Raw genomic sequence first — 18,564 nt, 5'->3', positions numbered from 1 at the left:
TTTTTTTTTTTTTTTTCAAGGATTGGCACCTGGGCTAACAACTGTGGCCAATTTTTTTTTTTTTTTTGCTTTATTTCCCCGTACATAGTTGTGTATCTTAGTTGCAGGTCCTTCTAGTTGTGGGATGTGGGACGCCGCCTCAACATGGCCTGACAAGCGGGGCCGTGTCCACGCCCAGGATCCGAACCCTGGGCTGCCGCAGCAGAGCACATGAACTTAACCACTCGACCACGGAGCCAGCCCCTCTTTTTTTCTTTTTGGAAGAAGATTAGCCCTGAGCTAACATCTGCGGCCGATCCTCCTCTTTTTGCTGAGGAAGATTGGCCCTGAGCTAAAATCTGTGCCCTTCTCCCTCTATTTTATATGTAGGACGCCTGCCACAGCATGGCCTGATAAGTGGTGCAAAGGTCCATGCCTGGGATCCAGACTGGCAAACCCTGGGCTACTGAAGTGAGCATGCTAACTTAACCGCTACACCACCAGGCTGGCCTCTGGATTTCCTTCTTTTTTAAGGCTGAATAATATTTCATTGTGTGTATATACTACATTCTCTTTATCCATTCATCTGTTGAGAACATTTAGGTTGCTTCCACCTCTTAGCTCTTGTGAATAATGATGCAGTGAAGATGGGTGTGTAAATATCTCTTTGAGATCCTGTTTTTGATTCTTTTGAATATTTACCCAGAAGTGGAATTGCTGGATCATATAATAATTCTATTTTTAATTTTTTGAGGAATCACCATGCTGTTTTCCCACCAACAGTGCACAAGGGTTCGAACTTCTTCACATCCTTGCCAACGCTTATTTTCTGTTTTTTTGTTTTTGTTTTTGATAGTGCCATCCTAACAGGTATGAGGTAGTAGCTCATTGTGGTTTTGATTTGCATTTCCCTGATGATTAGTGATGTTGAACATGTTTTATATGTTTCTTGGCCATTTGTATATCTGTGGAGATAGGACTATTCAAATGTCTATTCTTTGCTCATTTGAACAGTTTCTTAACTGCGGGACTTCTCAGGACCTTTAATATACTAAAGTGCTCTGTACAACTCCAAGGAGAGGATGTAGTATTCAGCATTTTCCAGACTCAAATGTCCATAGAATTCCGTAGTCATCTCAGAGGTGGTCTAGGGGACTCAGTGTTCCATGGAATTCCTTGGTCTATTGATCCACAATTGCGCTTTTCATATCATGATGGGTTTAACTTGCTCCTCAAAGAGGTGAGAGGAAGGAGTGATCAGTGTGTGGAGAGGACAGACCACTAGAAATGAGGGTTTTGCTTATAAAAGTGGGTGAAGGGGGAGATGAGAGAGTATGAGGTGTGGGTATAGGAGAATTAGAAGATTGAGCTGGAAAAGAGGTTTGTGGCACATGAAGAAGCTGTGAGGGCTGAGTACATTAATATTAGATTTAGTAGGCAGGGGGAAGGTGAGGAGAGACTGGTGAGGTTTAGGGTGCAAGTTGATAATGGAATTCTTTCGTTCACCTCTATTCTCTAGAATAAACGAACAAGGTTCACCATCTTCATAGGAACAAAATTTCACCTCCATTAAGGACTGGATGAGTAAGTAGGTTGGCCCACACAACTTGGGCCTGAGTCGTAGTAGGAGGCATAAATAGCAGAGGAGCTGGGCACCCCTGCCTACCCCCCATTTAAGAAGGGCAGACCCTGGCCTTGTCCTCAAGGAACTCCATTTTTCTTCTCCTGCCTGAGCCCCTCTGATGGGCTCTTCCCCACCTCCTGTCAGTCCCAGGCCTCAGTCTTTGGACTTGTGCTCCATGTTACGTGGATTCTCTATTGGATTCACCAGTGGTGCTTTTCATTTTTTGCTTTTCAAGCGTCAGGCAGTTGCCCTGGGCTGATTTGATTGCAGCTGTCCTATCTCATTATTGAGCAGAATGGTGGTTCCTGTGGCTGGAGCACCTTATGGAGCAGTTGGTTTGGGGTCTTCTCCTAGTCCCTGATTGGTCAGGGTTCTCCAGAGAGACAGAACCAATAGGATATACAGATAGATATCTATATATAGAGAGAGATTTATTCTGAGGTATTGGCCACTGCAACATCAGTCGCCCTGGTTCTCAGGCCTTGGGGTTTGGACTGGAACTACACCGCTGGCTCTCCTGGTTCTCTAGCTTGCAGATGGTGCCAGTGATGTAAGCCTCCATCTGAGTCTGAAGGCTTGAGAACCAAGAATGCTGATAACCGAGGGCAGGAGAAGATGGATGTCGCAGCTCAAACAGGAGAGAACAAATTCGCTCTTCCAGCGTCTTTTTGTTCTATTTAGGCCCTCAGTGGATTGAATCATTTCTACCCAGGTGGTAAAGGTGATTTTTACTCAGTCTACCCATTCAAATGTTAATCTCTTCCAGAAACAACCTCACAGACACGTCCAGAAATAATGTTTTACCAGCTAGCTATCTGGGGAATCCCTCAGTCCAGTCAAGTTGACACTTAAAATTAACCATCACAGCCCGCTAGCACACTGTTGACTGAAATTGAGTCTCTCCTCTGAAAGGGGTCTCACGGGCTGTCTTGGAGCCCCAGCCAAAGATTCCTCATAGTTCTGCTTTACTTATGACCCTTCACCTCCAGCGGAGGCCTCATTGTACAGGAAGATTTGACCTGTGAGTATTGCTTGAATTATAAGTTAAAGGTTTCCCGTTAAGGGTGTGTTAGAAGCTTTGTAGTGTTGAATTTCAGTTTCAGTTTTCTTTTGTGAGGAGTCAGGCTACAGTCTATCTGTTTACTAGTAGGGGAGTTCTTGTACCCAAGCCAAGCCAAGCCAAGCTTATCTTGATATTGGTCCTGGGTGCTGTTCCTGAGCCAACTTTTTTTTCCTCATCATAAGACTGGTTTTTGGTCCAATCTCCTGATTGATTTTTAAGAATTCCCTGTCTTTGACATTTGGGTGGGGCCTAATACACCCACCCACAGCAATTCCTTGTTAAACTTTGGGAATGGCAGTGAGGCTGGCCAAACCACAGGTGATGTTCCAGGCTTTCCCTCAGTGCTTCATCTCCTGGTAATGATCCTGGAATATCAGAGTTGGATGGCTCCTCCCTAGATGAGGAAACTGAGGCTCTAATCTCAGAAAAATCTTTTCCAGCAACATCCTGAAAACACAAAAAGTTAAGCTTGCTTCATATTAGCTGTCACTCTTATAGCAGAAGTCACTGTTTAGGCTTCACAAACTTATATTATTGTACTCTTGCTGTCCTCCATCCCTTCACCCCCATCATTTTTCTTTTTAATCTTTAACTGTCATTTCTATTGGTGTAGTTTAGCCATCTGCCTTGCAAGGTAGGAGAAGTTGTGTTGTGTTTGACTGGCGCGTGTTTCATGACTACCTGCTCCGGGCTAAGTATTGGGGCAAATGCAGAGGGCAGGCGGTTAGCATATAGGTAAACATGTGCTCTGAAGACTCTCTGGGTTCAGATGCCAGATTTGCCGCTTAACTAGCTGCTTGACCTCAGGCAAGTTATCTCAAATTCCTAAGTGACAGTTAAACTCTCTGAGTCTCCTTTTCTCATCTGCAAAAAGGAGATAGTGACATATCCACCCCCTTGGGCTTTTGTCAGGTTAAATGAGTTAATAGATGTAAATGCTTAAAGCATGTCTTTTACCGAATAAATCTCATTATATTAGCCATTAGCCGCTATTATAGTTATTATTACTATTATAGAGGTGAATGAGGGAAAGTATCCCCTTAAAGAGATTAAAGAGTAGATAAGCCACGTCACAAATGCTAATACAAAATGGAAACTGGTAATTGTCATAGGAAAGGACTAGATCAGCGCTGTCCAGTAGAAATACGTGAGGCACACATGTGATTTTAAATATTCTCATAGCCGTATTAAAAAAAGCAAAAAGAAACAGTGCAGTTAATTTTCGTAATATATCTTATTTACCCCAATATGTCCAAAATTATCGTTTTAATATATCATCAATATAAAAAATTAATGAGAGATTTTACATTCTTTTTTTTTCTCCCCAAAGCCCCAGTACATAGTTGTATATCCTAGTTGTAGGTCGTTGCAGTTCTTCTGTGTGGGGTGCCGCCACAGCATGGCTTGATGAGTGGTGTGTAGGTCCACGCCCAGGGTCTGAATTGACAAACACTGGTGAAGCTGAGTGCGTGAACTTAACCACTTGGTCTTGAGGCCAGCCCCTACTTTCTTCTTTTTTATACTAGGTCTTTAAATCTGATGTATATTTTGCATTTACACATCTCAATTTAAATATGAAATGTTCATTGGAAATATTTGATCTGTATTTAGATTTCACAAAATTTATAGTTGAAAAAATGGACTTACATACCCAAGGTGTTCTAAACATACTTAAAACTTTTCTAATAACTGAATTTGAGCACAGTTTTAAAATTCACATTTAAATTAATTAATATAAAATTAAACATTCAATTTCTCAGTCACATTACCCACATTTTGAGTGTTGAGTAGCCACGTGGTTGGTAGCTTCTGTAACGGACAGCACAGATTTAGTTAATGTGTGGACAGAATTCATAGGTGAGAGGGCACATTTTAAGCTGGCAGGATCAAGGAAGGCTTCATGGAAGAACTCTGTTTAAACTGAATGTGGAAAGGTAGAAGTTAGATGCTTGTAGATAGAAAGGTACAAGAAATACCATGAGCAAATCCATGGTAATAGGAGAATAGGAATAATGATACCTTGAAAAAGAAAGAAAAATAGGGGCCTGGTTAAGGCCACTCATGAGTGACCCGTGACTGGTCATGGGTGGCCTTGACCACCGGAGTCAGGAGTTTAGGTTTTTGTCAGATAGTAGGGACTCATTGAGGGTCTTTGAACAAGAGAGTGACATGATCAGTCAGAGGGAGCAGTGTTTAGTATGGCTTGGGGAAGGGAGACACTGGGAACTGAGAAACCTTTAGGAGACCATTTCGGGGTCCCAGAGTCAGGGTACAGAGGGCCTGGACTTGGGTGCTGACCTAAGGAGCAGAGAAGAAGAGAAGGGTTTGGAGGAGAAGCAGTAGAACACAGATGGAGTGTGGATCCTGCAGGCAGATGGCAGAGGGGATTGGGAAGTTTGGAACCTGAGAGTGTTTGTGCTGCCATCTACAGAAAGGAATGAGAAGTCTCCATTCCTTGTTTCGATTCCTGTGGAGAGGAGGGGCATAGTTGGGGTGACTGTTAAGTGAGTTTCTGCCAGTACTCTGAGGACAAGGAGGAAGGCTTCATGTGTGACCTGCCACAGCAGCCTCCTCAGTAATAGAGAGGCTGCTGTTCTCTGTGGCTCTTGTTCCTAATTGTTTCATTTCAGGCTAGATTCAGGGCTGATGGAATTTCTCCTATGGATAGGGGAGGGAGGGAGTTGGAGAAATGAAGGGGAATCTTGAATTCTTTCCTTTGTGTACTTTCCAAAACACAAATACACACACCCACACAGTGTTCCATGCTACAGAGAAAACGCACCCCAAATGCATAATTGCGCAATGACTTGGCACTTCAGGGGTCTGCTTCTCTTTGTCCTCTGCAACTCTAAGGGTTTTTTCTTTGTAAACTCAGCACAAGTGTTGTGGTATTAATGAGTCTGGGCCCGGGGGACTTTTACAGTGAGGATTTGTCCATTCTCTCTGGGAATCTGGATACTTTCATATATCATCTAAATCAAATGTTGAGATGTGTGGGTACCACTGGCCTCAAACCAGGAGAATCATTGGTTGGGGCTAGAGCTTTGCCAGCACCAACTTGCAGAAATCTGAATTCTTCATCCTCCCCATCTGTAAGGCCCCATATTTCCACTCTTAGGCTCAGCTTAGTCAAAGGGTCACGCTCTGTCAGGGGTGACTCTGCCAACTTGAGTTTTTGGCTGTTTATGGTTCCTCCTTCTGGAAGACATGAGTCAGATTTTCCCAAACTCTTTGGATCCTACTCCCATTCCTCCTGGAGTCGGCTTCCTGTTTTGTTTTGTATTTCTTTAACAGGCTCTCTCCTGGGGTAGAGTAGTGATTTTTATCCCAGAGTGATTTTATCTACTGTATTAATTAGAGTAATGCTAAGTGTGTTAACACAGCTCAAAGTTTCAGTGGCCTGGTATCATGGAGCCTTATTTCTTGTTCATGTAGCAGTCTAGAGTAGGTGTTCCTGATTGGTGGGTGACTTTCTTCTACTAGGAAGAAGGTGATTCAGGGATCCAGGCTCTTTCCATCCTTTGGTGCCACCATTCCAGCAGGAGGAAGGGGAAGGAGTATGGAGAGGGCATACCCATTTTTAACTTGCCCTGACTCAGAAATCATCTCCCACCCACATTCCATTGGTCAGAATGAGTCGTGTGACCTCAGCTAGATGTAAGGAAGCCTGGGAAATGAAGTTCTGGATGGGAAACCATTTTCTAGTAACTGTACACTAAGGAAATGTTTGGTGTGAATGTTTGGACAGCTGTCCGTTTTTCCCACATACCTTGACTAGGTTTCATTTAAGACAGAAGAAAATACCAAAGACTGGGAGTTACCTGATATTTAGAAACAGGTAGCCCTTGTCTTCATTCACAGTCTAACCTCTGGGACTTTCTGTGGACACACAGCCATTTAGTCATTTGGTTTTGTTTTTGTTAAGAACCCAATATGTCTGAGGCCCTGTGCCAGGCTCATGGCTTACAGGGGTGAAGGGTTGGAGAGGTGGAAAGATGTCACGCCAGCATGGGCCCTAATAACTTTAGACAGGCTTATTTTGACACTCAGCCATCATCCTTGCTTGCCCTATTCCATCTGCGTGTGGCCATGTTGACCCACTCTTCTTAAAATCCAGCTCTGGTCGTGTCATCACCCCCTCTTGAACTTTTATTCTGTCTCTAGAACTTGCAGGATAAAGTTCAAGCCTCTTAGTTGTGATGTGTGAGGTCCTTGACCATTGTCTTCAGCCTGCCTTTCCAAGAATCTCTGCGGCCACTCCCTTGAACTTTCTGCCCCAGTAATCAGGCTTATTAGCTCCCTGTCTCCCTACAGACCTCTTGCTTCTGCACTTTCTCACACCTTTCCCTTCTCTGGATTGCCTCCTGCTTCTCCTCTCCTATCTGTGGTGGCCCAGGTCAAAGCTCTGAGCTCAACCTATCCATGGATTCAAGGCAGATCTGAGCATCCTTGAAACGATAGCAAATACTGTATTGCGTATTCAGCATAGTTTATGTGACTGTTTATTAGGGCTAACGTTTCATGGATATCTGACTTATTTTGCTGGCTGATTGTCCACTCTGAGAAGAAAACTTTCTTATGTTTCCTGTGGAATCTAACTCATTGCCTGGTGCATTACTAAAAGTGCTGCAGTTTATCAAAAGCTTAGTGTGTGCTAATTGCTTTATGTCACAACTCAACCCTCCAACGTGGGCATTATTATCATCCCCATTTTACAGATGAGGAAGTTGAGCCCTAGATTTACCCAGCTGGTAATGGGGGGAGCCAGGCTTGAACATAGGTTTGACTCTTGAGTCTAGGAGAGTCTATTTTGTGGTTGACGCAGGTAGAGGTAGATACGGAGCATACTTGTGTTGCTTGTTCTCTCAGAGTTCATAATCCAGTTGTGCAGACCAGATGTGCACAGTCTCTGTACAGAATAACAGGTTGCTTGGCAGCATGGCAAGGGCCTGGGCTTTTGAAAGTCAGACCTGAGAGATCAAATCTCGACTCTGCCACTTGGAGCACTGGTGCCTTGGGGAAGTAAGTAATTTACTCTGAGCTTCATTTTTTTTCAATCTGTAAGTGGGGAGGATGATACCTTCCAGATCTGCTGTTAGGATTAGAATTAGAGGAAATGAATATAGTTACTGGCAACTCATAGATGTTTAACACACTTAGCCAATATTATTGGTTATCATCATCGAAGGCAGGTCATGGATAAGTGCCAGTGTGGATGGCCCTGTAAAATTCGGAGATGTGGGATGTCTCTGAAAGCTGGAGTGGGTTAGAAAGCTTTGTGGAAGAGGGCGCGTTTGAGCTGGGTTTTGAGAGGTAGCTAAGGCTTTTCTTTCCCTCCAAAGTTTACAGATGTGCTTTATTTGGCTGTGTATTATTGATTGTTTGAATTAGATGCCAACATTTAAAAGCTGGGTCATCTCTCATAACACACATATATTTAGCTGCTCCTGAAATACTGAAGGTTGGCAGTGTGTGGCCTGCATTCCAGCATGACTGGAATCATAGCTGAGTAGGAGCAGCTCTCTAGGAAAGATACCCCCTTGTCCTGCTTTGCTTGTTCGGTTTACCTGCCTGTATGCTAAGTCATTTAAGTTTGAAACCTCAGTTATAATCCCTTCTGGTCCTTTCCTATTGGATAATGTATTAGTTTCTTATTGCTGCTGTAATAAACTTAGTGGCTTATGACAACGCAAGTTTATCATCTTATGGTTCTGGAGGCCTGGGGTCTACAGTGGGTCAGCAGGGCTTCGTTACTTCTGGAGGCTCCAGGGGGAGAAGCCATTTCCTTCCCTTTTCTGGTTTCTAGGCTTGTAGCCTGTCCTCCATCTTCAAAGAGATGGCTAAGGTTTTAACTAGGTTGCAGGAAAAAGGCTCATCTCTCCTTCTGCTTGTTCATTTATTCAGCAAATATTGGTTGAGGACCTACTTTGTGTTAACTGTGCTGTGTACAGGGACAGTGACAAACAAGACAGACAAACACCCTGATCTCATGGAACTTACATTCTGGGGAGTGGGAGGAGGCAGGGCAATACAATAACAATGTCAAAAAGTTCATCAAGAAGAGAAGCATCTAGAAAAATATGCTATACAGAGAGGTGAAAGAGGCCAGGTGGCTACTTGGTTGGGTAGTCCAGGCATATCTCTCTGCAAAGTTGATATTTGATCTGAAATGTAATGTTGAGAAGGAGCCATGCCACGTTCCAAGAGAGACTTTTATAGGCACAGGAAGAGATGTGCAAAGGCCCTGAAGCAGGAATGAACTTGGAAAGTGGGTGGTGTAGCTGGAGCATTGTGAGTGGCAGGAGAGTGGGAGGAGAGTTCTGAGAGGACAGCAAGGCCAGATCAAGTGGTGCCTTGGAGACTGGAGTGGGGTTTGGATTTTATCCTAAATATGATGGGAAGCCATTGGTGGGTTTTGAGCAGAATGCTAACATGATATGAGAGAGACAGATATTTTGAAAAGTTCACTCTGAGTGAATGTGAAGAATGGATTGTAGGGGCAGTGGTCCAGGTAGAGATGTGGAAGCTTGGACTGAGTGCTGGTATTAGAGATGGAGAGAAATGGATGGTTTTGGAGAAAAAGCCAACAGCTGTGCTTCTTTATGCCTTTTTCCTGTCATGCTACAACTTTGGTTCATTTTAGACCTTTTGCTCTTCTTTAGAGAGAATATTCCTGGGCTTTGCCAGCTTCAGGGCTGGGGGAAGAAGAGTGGGAGGCCTGGGCCCAGTGCTTGTTTGGCTTCTGCTGAGCCTGTTGGTGTGGAGGTGACAGCTTCAGTCAGCGATGTCTTTCTGGCATGTTGACCACTTAGGTCATGTCTAGACATTCTTGCCCCTGACCTCATCTTGATCCCAAACCAGACATGTCCACCTGCTGTTAATTCCACCTCCCTTTGGAGAAACCCGCCTCCTGCCTTTGCTGATGGGCAGCTCTAGGTAAATCCCTGTGGGTGCCCTTTGCCTCTGCTCAGGCTTGCCCATATAGGGGTGGGGCATTCCCCAAGAACTGTGTCCCTGAGTGGAAGAGTCCAACTGGGCCAAGATCAGCAGTATCTTCTCTGCTGGCCGTTTGCCAGCGTCCTTGCTGTGTGTCACAGGTGGGAGAGCCCCAAGCCAGGGGAGCAACCTCCTTGTTGGTTGCGAGTGTTATCTCTGTGTCTTTCCCATTGTGCACTATGATTTTTAGCACAAGACTTATTTTTACTTGTTTTTTCCCAGCCTCTTTGATGCTTTTTCACCATTCGGGAAGGAGAGGTTAATAATCTCTCTTCCATTGCGTGTACACAGCACTTTCAGGTTTCTGGTGAGCTGTTTTAAACATTAACCTACTGTTCCTCACAACTATCCTAGGAGAAGGGTGAGAACCCTCCTCCCGCCCATTTTTGCCTTTTTTTTCAGTCTTGCTCCCAGTGATTCTTGGGTTAATAACCAAATGAGGATTCTACAGTTCATAAATGATGCTGGTGACCATTTCTTTCTGTGTCCTTAGTGCTGTCCATTAAATGTCCCTGTATGTTTTGGGGATAAAACGTGTACCTGCTGTTGCTTTTAGCAATCTGAAATGACCTGTTTTAGAAACGAGGAACTGAGGCTGAGAGGTAATGAGAGTTGTTTCAGACCACGTAGCTGGGCTGCTAGAGGGCAGGTGTGGTCCAGAGCCCTGTCAAGATTCTTTCCTGGCTCTTTTAGCATCTCCAAGGTTACTGGTCCTGTGGCTGGTGTGAGGCTGTGATTGCAGCTGCCTTGGTAAAAGGGGCATTTCTCACCTACACGGCAGGAATGAAACTTGGGCACCTTTGTATTCCTATATCATGTTGGCCAAATGCCTTGGGGTCTATAGCAGTGTCATTCTCTATGAAACATTCTTAATCTTATAGCTCGGGAGAAACCTGCTAACAGTAGAAAGAGCAGTGGCTCTGGTCTAATCAGACCAGATCCTGGCCCTGGTATTCGCCTGTCAGAGGGCAAGTTACTTACTGATTCTGTCTTCACACTTTGGTTTTCTCATTGTCCTGGAGAGGCGTTATGACAATGAGAGATGATTTGTCACATGGGGACAGCATGGCCTAGGGCTTCAGACTCGAGGCTTTGGAGCTAACTGCCCAGATCCAAATCCTGCCTCTGCTGCTTACTAGCTTATGACTTTGGGCAAGTTACTCAACTTGCTGTGCCTCACTGGCTGTTACCAAAAGCTGCACACCTGGGCCTCCTACCTCTGCCCAGGAATGAGAACCTCCTACTTTGTTTAGTCCCTAACCCCCTTCCATTCAGAGGCCAGGGATTATCAGCTGGGAAGGACCTGGATTTGGACATGACGTTTAATTTTGCTGAAGCCTCCTGGGTTGGAGGAAGTGTTTCCCCTGGTTCCCTAACAGGAAGGGACAGGGTCAGTGTGGGAGCAATTGGTGATGCTGCTTTGGATGGAGACAAACAGGAAGTTCAGAAACAAGCTAATACCTGATTAGAGAATTATTGACACTTAAAACAGAAATACAGCCTTACTTTTCAGAAAAATAACAGATGCCTAAATGTCAGTGGCAAAGAAGGGAGAAGGCTCTTGGTTTGTTTTTTGAGTAAGATCCCAGTGAGGAAATAGAGGCTAAAGGCTCAGCTCTTTTAGCCTGTAATTAATAGGGTCTTCTGCTGTGTGCACTAATTTTTGTTTTCTAAATGTTCAGCTTGCCTTTTCAGCTAGACTGTCAGTTCCTTGAAGGCAGGTGCCAAGGATTCACCAGCCTTCTTAGTCCCTGCTGGGCCTATAGTTGACACGTGACTGATTAAGGTCCAATTTGTCGTCCTGTTTGTTTTCCAGAGTGAGTACATTGCTCCGTGTGACTGTCGACGGGCCTTCGTTTCCGGATTTGATGGCTCTGCGGGTGAGTCGCTAAATTCGCTCTCTGTTCTTTATATACTTTTGTTCAACTCCCAAAAATAACTGTCCTGAGTTTCAGCCTGTGATGTAGAACCGAAAAGAAAATGCAAACGAGACGTTCCCCATTGAGCCTCTGCAGAAAGGTGTGAGTTCCCAGCATCCCCCATCTCCCTAAGGTCACCTTTTAGTGACTCTTTTCTCTATGCCTTTGCTTTTAAGGTTTTAAAAAATTTTTATTTAAAAAAATGTTTTTGAACTTTTTGTTGGATATAACATACATACAGAAAATCATATCAAATAAACTGAATATACCTGTGTAACTAGCATTCCAAATAAGAAATGGGACACTAACAGCACCCCGTAACACCCACCTTAGCTTACTGGTCCTGTGTAATTCTCCAAGTGCTTGGCTTTGGTTTTTCTGTTTTCACTTTCAGTTTAGATGACAAAGGTTAATGTTGGCCTACACTGGTGCCCCATCCTAACTTTTCCAAAACTCTTGTGCCCTTGAGATTTAGGGTCACTTTCTCCCCTCAGACTCCCATCCCTGAAGCTAGGTAGGCTTGGTGAGTGCTCCTCTCTCTCACAGTTAGCCCACTGCTTCCTTTGATGTAAGTGGTTGTGTTGGTTGGCCCGTCAGGATTGGTTTTGCCTGACACCTCTGCTGAGAGCCCTGAGTTCTGCCAGGTCCCTGGGAACTGAAGGCAGGCAGATGTGGGAGGCATGAACTTCCTGCTGGTGACTGCAGACTCACCGTGAACTCTCACAGGGTCTGGTTGGTCTGTTTTGGGAAAGGCGAAAGAGCCCCTTTAGGGTGTCTGGTGGAGCAGATCACTGTGATCACTGCACAGGAACCATTTCCACCTCTGTCTTGCTGATTATGAGGCCATTTTGGCCATACGTCTGCAGTCCTCTGTTCTGGCCTTGACTCATGCTGTACAAGTTGGGTACTAGGCTGTCTCAGGACTGTTTTCTTCAGAGCTTGACCCACACCCGGTTCTCAGTGGTGGTGTCTTTTCTTGCCTGGAGGTTTCCCTGGAGTCAAGGCCCCATCTGCCCCACTAGAGTAGTGGTAGGAGGCTTGGAATCACACAGGACCTGGTGCCTCTCACTGTGCTTGCCCGCCTGCTGCCATTTTATGCAGCTTCTGGGTGATTGTCTGAAACTTTTCTCTTTTTTTTTTTGGTCCCCTGCTCCAGGCACGGCCATCATCACAGAAGAGCATGCAGCCATGTGGACTGATGGACGCTACTTTCTCCAGGCTGCCAAGCAGATGGACGGCAACTGGACGCTCATGAAGATGGGTGTGTAGAGGCATGGCCAGCCCAACCTTAGTTGGGCAGCTTTAGGAAGGGACCCTAGAGCTCCTCAGGGTGTCTGGATCGTAACCCTTGTGTGAGGTCATGGACCCTTTTAAGAATCCAAGGTGTCTTAGTGTGCTTGGGCTGCCATAACAAAATAACACTGGCTGGGTGGCTTAAACAACAGAAATTTATTTTCTCAGTTCTGGAGGCTGAAGTCCAAGATCAAGGTGCCCCCATCATCAGGTTCTGGTGAGAGTTTTCTTCTGGCTTGCAGACAGCTGCCTTCTCACTGTGTCCTTACGTTGCAGAGAGAGAGAGAGGGATCTCTCTTTCTCTTTTTAGAAGGCCACCAGTCCTGTGGAATTAGAACTCCACCTTGTGACTTCGTTTAACTTTATCTCCCAAAACCCTTGTTTCCAAAGAGAGTCACTTTGGGGATTAGAATTTCAACATATGAATTTTGAGGGGACACAAGGCAGTTCGTGGCACAAGGAAAACCAAGAAAATGGTGTGCATGCTTGTATATACACACCACTGTGTGTTCAATTTTGGAAGGTCCTGGTTCAAGATACTCATTTTAGTGAGGGGAAGCCTAGGGCCAGAGAGGACAGTTGATGTGCTGCAGGTCGCACAGCTTGCCGGGCATTTGACTTGTGTGCTGGGGGCCTTTCCACTGCTCTGTGCTGCCTCGTGTTTCTGAGTTAGATAAAAATGAGGGGCCACTGGCAACAGAAGCTAGGAACTTGTCCCCCTGAGGATCTCTGTCAGGTCAGGACTCGCTTCTGGCAGCTCAGCTTTGGCGAAGAGCAGTGTGCAGGACAAGAGCAGGGGTCTGGAACTTTCTTGGGCAAGTTACTTCACTTTCAGTGCTTCGGTTTCCTCATCTATAAAATGAGGTGATAACAGTAAGTAGCACATAAAGTGGTGAGGATTAAAGAAGTAATATTTGGAAAGCATAGAGCTCAGTGTTTATAAACTAATAAGTGTGTGTGTGTACTCTGGTTTTTCGTTTAATTTTGTGCTGTGTGTATTTTTCCTTGTCTTTAAGATAGTCTTTAGATACTTGGTTTTAGTGATTGTACAAAGGTCTCTTCTTCCTGAATTTTGAACTTGAGGAACAGAAGATGAGGAGGGAAAAAAGGGGCTACTAGGCTGAGGGAGGAAGAGGAGATGAGGCAAAGCACCTCATGTGTCTTCTTTGTGGTAGGAAGTAATGAGGAAAGCAGGTTGTCACTAGACTCTCAGTTCGGGGACAGAGGACTGTTGACACTGAGATGAATTGAGACAGAGATGCAAGCAGCTAGCCGACTGAGGGTGTGTGTGCACCCCACACTCTCCGTATACGTAGATATCTGTTGTTTGTCTCAGGGAGGAATTTGGAATGTTTTTGTCCTGGCAGTGGACTGATTTTAAATTTTTATTTCTCAAAAATCGTTTTAGAAATACAAAATACCAAAACTACAGGTGGATTATTGCCACAACTGAATTGTCCCCCCTACTTGCTCACTCACTGTCTCACACACACACACACGTACACACACACACATACATGCAGAGGCATTTGGGGCTGTGGGGCTGTTATAAATGGATAGGCTTGTGGCCTTTGAACTTTGTGATTGCATGCCTCTGTTAATGGCCTATACATCCTCAACATATATGTATATTTGTTTATATGTTATATATATGTGCTAGTGTCCATCTGTATTTCAAATATGAACAAAGAAAAAATAAATACAGATAAATGTTCTAATGCTTTCTGCTTGTACCCCAGTGGATCATTTAGTGTGCCCCTGGGGTGTCGGAGTCCCTCTTTGGGGCCCACATCTCTGGCTGTCAGGTCTGTTTGCTCTTTGGGGGTCATAGCGTCAGAGGAGCAAATACTGTCAGTCAGCCTGTTCCCTAAAGTGGTATGTGGCAGCCCCGGAGGGTGAGTCCTCCTCCCTTGAAGCCCCTGCCTAGTTTGCTGTCTCTTCCCTAGGCCCGCCTTTCCTCAGGCGTCTCTCCTGTGTGGGGAGATTCTGGTGGGTTTGGTTGGTGAGTGATTCATCCCTGGGGTTGACAGCCAAATATCTGTCTGCGAGGAAAAGACATGACTTCAACCTGTGACACTTGTACAAGGGACATTAAGAGAAGCATCATTAATAAATGGCTTTATTTAGTGGTTTGAAAAAAAAGATGAAAGAATCAAATAGCAAAATAACAACTCAGTGCCAGCTTTTGGGCAGGTTTTTAGAACTGAGATTCATGAGATCATTTCTTTATAAACCTTGGCACTTCCCTTCTCTGGTTATGTGGTTATCAGTAGTAGTCAGTAGAGAAAATAGTAATGATAAGTACTATTTTAGAATATTTGAACTTTCACTCTAAATATACATGTATTTCACCAGGATTTTTTTCTTTTTTAAAGAACCCATGGCATTGGCCAACACCAAGTATTGCTAAGGAGGAATTTTTGTGTGTGTGTGTGTGAAGATTGGCCCCGAGCTAACATCTGTTACCAGTCTTCTTCTTTTTCAAAGCACCCCGGTACATACCTATATATCCCAGTTGCAGGTTCTTCTACTTCCTCTACGTGGGATGCTGCCTCAGCATGGCTTCATGAGTAGTGCTAGGTCCGCGTCCAGGATCTGAACCTGTGAACCCCGGGCCTCCAAAGCACAGTACACAAACTTAACCACTTGGCCTCAGGGCCAGCCCCCTCACCAAGATATTAATTGTTTAGTAAAAATCTGATTAGGTAAAAAGTATATATCCCGAACATAGAAGATGTTGGCTTAGATTAAAGAAAAAACTGGAATATAAAAAATAACTTGAGTTCCTTCCTTGAAGCTTGTTTGGTGTCCTATGACTAGGCTCTTAGAAACAGAAGGGCTGTTTGCTCTTGGGAGTTGGGGAGTGCAGGGAGCCATGTTAAAGATGGTAATTGTGGCTGCCTGTGTGTCCTTAAAATCTTTGGGAAGATTTCTTTGCCGCCAAGACTTCTGTTGAGTCTTCCAGACAGGCCTGGTGGTGGGGCAGGGGCCTTCTCTCCGCTGCTGTGCCTTTCAGTGAGGGGAGGGTACCCTGGCGTGTGTTCCCCTTACCTGGTGTGAGATGTGAGGGAGGCCCCCAATTCCAGCCTTCACCAAATCACCCCCGAAATTGTCGTCAAGTGAGTAGTAGTAAAGTGACCAAAGGCTGGTGAGATGATCTTCGAGATGACACCATGTACCTATGCTTCGTTGATTCGTAGGATGTCGTTTTTATCAGGAGTCAAATGAAAATCTTTCCTTTTTTTTTTTTCTTCTGTCTTAACCCTTACCTTATGCTTTCCTTATACACCGTTTTACAGTTCTTGGAGCCTTCCAGGATAAGGGAGATTCAGTCTTTCCAGGTGCTGCCAGTCTACCTTAAAGAAGGTGCTTAATAAAGACCCCACTATCAGGATCTCAGTGAATTGCTTCTTCCTGGGCAGGACAAGGAGCTTGGGCCCTCTGGGAGTTGTTTCTTATCAGTTCCTCCCTCCGTAGGTCTGAAGGACACACCAACTCAGGAAGACTGGCTGGTGAGTGTACTTCCTGAAGGATCCAGGGTTGGTGTGGACCCACTGATCATTCCTACAGGTGAGTGAGCTTGGGTCCTTCCAGCTTGGGTGAGGAAATGGCTCTAGACACCTCTCCATCCTCCTTGTTTGCTTGTGGGGTGTGAAACATTTGGGGGCTCAGCATGACTTGATGTCACGATAAAGGTCAAAGTGAGGAGAAGAGTTCTGACCTAGAGGCCGGGGAAGGTCGTTGGTGGTGATGTCCTTTTGCAGTTACTCATCCTGCACAGCCAGCTCTGGGCCACAGGAGGATGCTTTCAGAAGGCGCCAGGCTCTCAAGGCTCTGCTGCCTGCCTCAGCTGAAATGGGCATTCAGTTCATGTGTGGCTGGGCCACGTGTTTCTTCCCAGATTACTGGAAGAAGATGGCCAAGGTTCTGAGAAGCGCCGGCCACCACCTCATTCCTGTCAAGGAGAATCTTGTGGACAAAATCTGGACAGACCGTCCTGAGCGCCCATGCAAGCCCCTCCTTACGCTGGGCCTGGATTACACAGGTCAGAACTGTGCTGCACCCAGTGGGGCCCCCAGCCATCGTCCCCTCCACCTGTCGCCATGGTCTCCATCCCAGACCTGTGAGTCAGCCATGCTTGAGCTGATGGGAGGATTTTGCTATGCACCCCCCTGCCCCCCCCCCCCCGGCAAGGTGGGGCATTTGATGAAAGCAGGCCACTTCTCCACTGCCGTTGGCATAGTTGATTGTTGCACTGTTCTTTCGGGCAGACCTTTAGTGCTGCTGAGAGGCTTTTTTACCACTTAGTTGCTAACTGCCCCTGTAACATGTCTGGTATGGAAACAGAGCCTAGAGTTTTCTAGGTTGCATTTCATTTTCTTCTGCAAGTTTTTGTAGGTTTACCTTCCGAGGCATCCTGCCCTCCCTTTTGTACGTTCTGCTTTAGAGGCTTTGGGGCGTGGGTGGGTTTCTTTGGCCTGTGTGATAGTGGTAGGTGAGGAGCAAGTTCTGTGACCCATTTGCAGGAGACCAAAGTGAGGATTTATGGAACAGTGAGGGGTGCAGAGAGAGGCCTGGGAGATGGGGCTGCAGGGGAGGGAGCCTTGCTGTAGAAACAGGAGAGGAGAGGTGGATGGGGATGTCTGGAATGTAGGCAGATTGCCCAGAGGGATCCTGGGAAGAAAGCATTACAGCCCAGACTCTCAGCCAAGTTTGAAACAGCATTCCTGAGCTGATCTTCAAAGCAGCATTTGCTTGTCGGGGCAGTCCCCAGCTTGCCTTCCTTGTGGCACCCTCACTGGAGGGTATCGCAAATTAGGGGTTAGGTCCAGTGAGTGGCCCAGGGTCAGCTACACATTTTCCATCACCATGTTTTGAATTCTTTTTAACTGAAGCAGAGGCTCTGACCTATTGTTTATAGGAGAGGGGCGAGCACATATTGCTGGTAAGACTTCTGTTCGGCAAACACTTGAGCGCCTGCTACATGCAGGATACTGTGCTAGGTGCTGGGTGAATAAGATAGATGCCTGCCCTGTTCACGGGTGGCTATAACCTGAATCACAGGTGCTATTTCGTGGTGGGCTGGGATGGTGATGGGGTGAGCTCCTCTAGGGCCACAATTTCATCCTGGGGAGCAGCAGGGAGGCCCAGCTGTGTCTGACAGGGCAAGTGTGATTTGGAAGTAGTAGTCACAGTGAGTCAGACTGCTGGGAATTCCTAGGTCTTAGCACTGAAAGAGGAGTCTTATGACTCCTAGAATGTAAAGTAGTAAGTGATATTCCCCTGACCTCTAAGGCCAGGTGAGTTTTCTCTTCTGGGTAGTATGTTCTCAAAGCTCCCTGTGCTTCCTTTGTTGCATCAGTCTTTATATAAAAGTGTAAACAATTGTTGGTTTAATTGTCTGTCTTCCTTTCTAGATAGTAAGCCCCATGAGAGCGGGGACTGGGTATCACTCAGAGCTGTAACTGCAGTGACCAGCACAGTGCCTGGCAGATATCTCTGCCTGCGAAGTCTAGATGCTTCATAGATATTTGTTGGGTGAACAAATGAATTAGTTTTTCTGGTGAGGCAGTCAGGACTCTCAAAAGTCAACTGGCTTAGGGAGAGTCACACCTCTTGTGTAGGGTTTGAATCCAGGCCTCCTGTCTGCTCAAGTAGCATGTTTCTTTTAAGATGTGGTGCTGGTTAAG

General features: G+C 45.6%; 1 protein-coding gene across 4 annotated transcripts in view; it reads left to right on the top strand.

The window, feature by feature from the left end:
- The window catches only part of XPNPEP1 (X-prolyl aminopeptidase 1), a 54,508-nt gene that overhangs the window by 15,640 nt on the left and 20,304 nt on the right, over positions 1-18,564 (top strand). For all 4 annotated transcript variants that reach the window (XM_046653603.1, XM_046653604.1, XM_046653605.1 and 1 more), the window contains 4 exons: positions 11,479-11,542; positions 12,738-12,842; positions 16,352-16,444; positions 16,776-16,919. In XM_046653603.1, coding sequence (XP_046509559.1) covers positions 11,479-11,542; positions 12,738-12,842; positions 16,352-16,444; positions 16,776-16,919 — 406 coding nt within the window. The remainder of the gene's footprint in view (positions 1-11,478; positions 11,543-12,737; positions 12,843-16,351; positions 16,445-16,775; positions 16,920-18,564) is intronic.

Source organism: Equus quagga, chromosome 2 (genome assembly GCF_021613505.1).
Source record: "Equus quagga isolate Etosha38 chromosome 2, UCLA_HA_Equagga_1.0, whole genome shotgun sequence".
Lineage (NCBI taxonomy): Eukaryota > Metazoa > Chordata > Mammalia > Perissodactyla > Equidae > Equus > Equus quagga.
The sequence above is the reverse complement of the archived record's forward strand: the minus strand, read 5'-3'. Positions and strand labels throughout refer to the sequence as shown.